Source organism: Gadus macrocephalus, chromosome 2 (genome assembly GCF_031168955.1).
Source record: "Gadus macrocephalus chromosome 2, ASM3116895v1".
In the NCBI taxonomy this organism is placed as follows: Eukaryota; Metazoa; Chordata; class Actinopteri; order Gadiformes; family Gadidae; genus Gadus; species Gadus macrocephalus.
Genome location: NC_082383.1, coordinates 14,251,438 through 14,256,481, shown reverse-complemented (window position 1 = coordinate 14,256,481; position 5,044 = coordinate 14,251,438). Strand labels below are relative to the sequence as shown.

General features: G+C 44.3%; 1 protein-coding gene across 3 annotated transcripts; it reads left to right on the top strand.

The window, feature by feature from the left end:
- The first annotated feature begins 1,104 nt into the window (after positions 1-1,104).
- LOC132450847 (uncharacterized) lies at positions 1,105-4,837 on the top strand. Of its 3 annotated transcripts, none has more exons than XM_060043005.1 (9): positions 1,105-1,448; positions 1,828-1,962; positions 2,118-2,257; positions 2,476-2,574; positions 3,112-3,216; positions 3,306-3,542; positions 3,623-3,806; positions 4,239-4,366; positions 4,467-4,837. In XM_060043005.1, exons 1-9 carry the CDS (start codon positions 1,367-1,369, stop codon positions 4,617-4,619), a joined length of 1,263 nt encoding a protein of 420 aa, XP_059898988.1. In that variant the 5' UTR covers positions 1,105-1,366; the 3' UTR covers positions 4,620-4,837. The 3 variants fall into 3 exon arrangements, with proteins under 3 accessions (XP_059898988.1, XP_059898978.1, XP_059898999.1); XM_060042995.1 differs by having other exon boundaries at positions 4,458-4,837; XM_060043016.1 differs by lacking the exon at positions 2,118-2,257 and having other exon boundaries at positions 1,349-1,448; positions 4,458-4,837.
- The last annotated feature ends 207 nt before the right edge of the window (positions 4,838-5,044 follow it).

The window sequence follows — 5,044 nt, the reverse complement described above, 5'->3', positions numbered from 1 at the left end:
AGCTTCAATTAAACGTCATCGTTGATTGGCAGCGTTAGTGTCAATCAACACCTATTCGGTGTTGGGAGTTCCATCCGGGGTATTTTACATCCACCTGAATCTTCCGCCAAGAAGTCCGCCATTACTTCGCCTGAAACTGATGCGTGAGCACGACGTGGTCCATAGTTCTGTGGTAAGTAAGTTATGTTTATTGAGTCTACGTTTGAAAAACGTCGATCGATAAAGAACCAGTATTTGTCTGTTGCTTTTTCCGATGTATAAATGTGATTTTGCTTTTTATAAAACGCTAGGTTTGAACAATGTAGGCCTACCATGCCACGATACCTTTCCCGCTCGAAGTCAAACGTAAAGTTAAGTCGAGGCTGAATTAAAAGTACATGTTTTTCTAAATGTTGCTCATCAACGAGGTTGTAAAGTAGTAAATTCGGGATATTCAATGATATGAATCTTAAGGACTGCGCCGTCGGGTTCTCGACTCTCTGGTACTTCCACACATGTCCATCATGGCCGAGATAACCCCACACCACCACGGTGTGGGGTTATCTCGGCCGTGTTGGAGAAGGAACTGAGGGAAAGGAACGTTGGCTTTGACTCTCTAAAGTCCAGAGACTGAACCGTTACATGGAGGAGGAAGGGGCGAAGTCCACATGTTATTTCTCCGACGCTCTGTTGTTCCGACCTCTCGTCGTATGCGGACGAGTCCAGCCGGAGGAGTCCGCATACGACCGAGAGGTCGGAACAGAGCGTTGAATACCTTTCCACCAATTCCTTCAACACCATAGCCGAGATAACTTCCACTGTGAGTCTTTACTTGTTGTAGAAGTACCAGAGAGTCGGGAGAACCCGGCGGCGCAATGAATGAATAAAGACCGTAAACACGGAAGAAAAAAACTTTTATTTTTAGGTGACATGGAGAGACGTGAGCGTAACAGGTGTATCAGTTCACACCGCCACCGTCGGAATGTCTGAATGTTTCTTTATTAGAACAAGCACAACCACCAACACTCCCGGAGCAGTGAGCCCAGCGCAGCCTCCCGAAGCCCCGGCGGGAGGCTTGCCAGATCGGGCCCGATTTCTCGCCCTAGCGCGCTGCAGCTAGGGTTGCCAGATTGGGCAGCGCGCTGCAGCTAGGATTGCCAGATTGAGCGGGAAATCTGGGCCAATCTGGCAACCCTGGCGCCGAGACGCTTTAGAAACGGCGTAAAACTAAGCGGCCGTGAGACGGGCGTAGAACGCTGCCGGTGTAAATCAGTGCACATTGTTTCCAGTTAGCTAGAATTCTAGCCCATGTTGAAATTAGTGACATTTTAAAACGTTCATTTCTCATCATCAGGTAACGTCACCCTGACACGGTGACGCAGTGACGATGATTATCAAGGTGAAGTACTTCAACTTGAAGAAATATGTAAAGATATCTGAGCCATGTTTGGAAATGTTCATAACTGAAGGTAAGTGCTAACGAGATAGGCAAGGTTAATGTGAAGAGGTGGTTGTCTGAAGGTGCTGATATTAGCTTGAACTTAACTTGTCTAATTGTGCTGTGTGGGTAGCCTGGAAATCCAGACCACATCTAGGGCTACAAAGTAAAATGTGCTTGCGCTACCTCTCAGTGCTTCAGGACCGTTTGGGTAGAAGCAATGTGAGCAGTGTTGCCAACTCTCACAGAAAATAAGCAACCGGGACGCTGAAAACAAGCCCAAAACAAGCGACTGAAGAAAAAAACCCTGTTCCTGTTCTTGAATTCCCATTTTTACCTGTTTTCTTATAGCGTTTTGTGTTCAGATGTAGGGTAAACTAACTTGATTCTCTTTTCTTTATATATTTCAGTTCGGGTAAAGTTCTCCATTCCTGAAGACAAGACCTTGACAGTGACCGATGATGGAGGAACTGAAGTCGATGCTGATGTGTTTCCAGAGTTGGTTACAAAGGACGTGTGCTTGGTCATCCATGATTCTGAAGGAGGTATGTTACATATAGTGAAGTATGTTTGTACGCACGCTAAAACACCAACTTGCATGGAGTTGCAATGCAGAGATGTTGCTAGTGAGGAATTGTGGTATTCATGGTTAAAGTGTACTTGAAAGTGTTTCCCCCCCCCCCCCCCCCCCCTTTGCTAGAGTCGCCTGCCAGTGAGTCTTCAGGTAGCCTCACGGATACACTTTCCCTGTTGAGTAGTCAGGGTAGTGAGGTCGAACTTAGCCAAAGCAAAAGGGCATGCTTGGGGGCAGAGATGTTGCAGTGTGTTACAGCGAAAGATGTGAGTCTGCAAATATTCATATACTGGACAGGCTTAAATGTGTCGGATATTCGCCTTTTTGCTTTACTTTTACTTTTTTGTCCAACACCTGGATGTGTGCACCACAGAATGTTTTTTGTAAAAAGAATAAGCAGGACATTACTCAATGTACAGTTTTCACTTTGTTGTTGAATGTTACGACTATTTTCTAGTGATGCGTGTCTTCGCGATGATTTCAGTTGGTGAAGAATGTTCTGCTGGAGAAGCCTGGTGGTGCAACAGTCCTGAAGGAGTACGAGGACACTGGGAAAATATGTGACAGTTCCAGACGGCAGATGGTGAACATTTTAGCAGCACACATGACAGAAAAAGAGGGGTATGATAGTCCTAAACTTATTTGTTAATCATGGTTCTTCCATTTTATGTAGTACAAAAAAAGCATGTAGTATTGTATTTTTATTTGTTCATATTAGGAGAATTCCACAACGACTGACTAAGGAGAAATATGCACTTGGCATCGTCACTTTGTTCCCTTCCCTGCAAGATCCAATGTCAAAGAAAGGCTATGTAAGTTCTATTTAATATTTTGGGGTCCACATGTGGGCCGGTGGCCTCCGAGATCGGAGGCCACCGACTTCACCCCCCTCCCCCCCCCCCCCGACGATCGGAACCGGAGAATGCGTCGCCAGAGTATGCGTGCCCCCCCCCCGCCAACAAACGGGGAACGGGGAGGCAATTAATTGTAAATATTAGTTCATGGAAGAATATAGCATTGTGCAGGGGTGATGTGAGAGAAGGTGTAATTTTCTCTCTTCCAGAGTACTCTGGTCATTCATTGTAGGGACATAGATAACAGAGAATTGTGTTTTTGTTAGGAGCATTTCTATGATGCCCAAAGTGGATCAGGCTTCCTGGCTTGGAGACTCAAGACTATTCAACGGAAGACCAAATTTCATCCCGAGTCATCTAGTTCCCCTAAGGTAACTGCATTTCATTTTTAACTGCATTTCATTGGTTCTGTACCTGTACTCTGCTACTGACAATAAAGTTGAATCTCATCTAATCTAAGGCTGCTGTTGTGATGGGAGGTGGTCCAACACTCGTCAGGGACAACAGTCAAGAAGATCAGCTTCAGGATGAGCAATGCAAAGAGGCCATTTCCTTGATGACTCATACCAACGAGCGTGACACCATCTTCCAGAAGATGCAAGAAACCTTCCATTTCCGGCAGGGGCTCATCCACAATCCTGAAACCTCGGCATCAGTCCTGTCCATGTTCCCAAGACTTTTGGACACAAAAGGATTGGTAAGTCTGTAAATGCTACAAGTGAAGTATTCTGCTTTTCGACTGCCTTATTCTCAATTGTCATTTGTGTTATCTTCCAGGTTCTTCAAGACTTCAGCCTTCTCTTCGGAGCAGAAACAGCAGCCAGACTTCTGGAAAGGTGGCCCTCATACAAACCAAAGTTGATAAAAGAAGCCGCTGCCCTGGTACAGACCCCGTTATTGCAACGCCTTTTACAATCTGCCAGAGGGGAACAAGTGGAGTCATCGGCAGATTACCACCCAGGTAAATGTTCATTGGTTTAAGCATGCCAATAAGTGAATGCGTTAAATGGCAGTGTTAAGGGTGGAGTTATAGATGCTAAAGAGTTTGTAAATGGATATATATGTATTTGTATACACTAACTTTTAAACCACTCAAACCATACCATTTTCCAAGCTCATGTCCTCTAGATGTGAATAAACATGCAAAGACAGATGTCACACCTTCCACCTATGTCATGTTCCTACAATGTATTGTAACGCATTGATTTTCAATGTAAATCTATAATTCATGTTCAGCAGGGTCAGACCTTTATTTAAAAAAAAAAAAAAAGTTGGTTTTTGTGGAAGGGGTTGCACGATAAGGCCCCCGTAGCTCACGGCCTAATTACTTATAAAACACCATCTCATTATCATCCCTTATTCTGGATTTTTATATATAACTTCCCCAAACCAGGTTGGGACAGCGATATGTCCACTTTACTCCTCCTGTTACACATCCTGTCACCTCAGCCAGCTGGGAGGAAAAGGGGTCACAAGATCAGTGCAAGGGATGCCATTGACCACCTGGTCGTTTTTCACAAGGTTTGTAATTCCGGTACAAAAACTGCTTTGAATTGTGGTTTGATTTAGACTTGAATACTTATTATTGTCCTTTCTTCCATGTTCCCTTCAGTCATGCCAGAGTCTGGATGAACATTTGGATTCTGATGAACGTCAACAGCCGTATCTGCTTGCCTCTGGAACCACCAAACGAGCCATCAGCGCCTTCTACATCACCATGGATAAGAAGCTCGTCCCATGCCAGGGAAACACATCTCTTGCAGCATTCGATTAACTTTTCAAGGTCCATTTTGTCTTCAGTTTGAATTACGATGAGTCTCTTCGCAGTATGTACACGTTTATCCAGACAACGATCTACAACATTGATGTGGGATCAACCAAAGAGAGTCCGAAACTAAAAGAGTTGCGGGCAAAGTTGCTGCATGATGTATAGGTGTTACATTTGTAGGACACTACTTGGCTCTAGTGGGGCCTTGGTTCAACACCTTAAACTGTTACATAAGTTGTATCCTGGTTGTTGCTTAGAATTTAGAATTTAGTCTTTAGCATTAAAACATCAGTTAGCTATTGCCTATCATTGGGAGGCGTTCACGGTTAGAGGTATTGAATCAGGACCAGTAAAAACCCAAATGTTAAGTGAATTAGATGAAGAAGAGCTGGTCTGTGAATATTTTCAACTCGATAGGTCCTCTACTGTAT

What these genes read in the sequence shown, in the direction of transcription:
- LOC132450847 (XM_060042995.1), top strand. Translation starts at nt 1,367, where the DNA reads ATGATTATCAAGGTGAAGTACTTCAACTTGAAGAAATATGTAAAGATA. An exon ending in TTTTGGACACAAAAGGATTG is followed by an intron (nt 3,543 to 3,622) that starts GTAAGTCTGTAA and finishes GTTATCTTCCAG; the next exon opens with GTTCTTCAAGACTTCAGCCT. An exon ending in ATCGGCAGATTACCACCCAG is followed by an intron (nt 3,807 to 4,238) that starts GTAAATGTTCAT and finishes TCCCCAAACCAG; the next exon opens with GTTGGGACAGCGATATGTCC.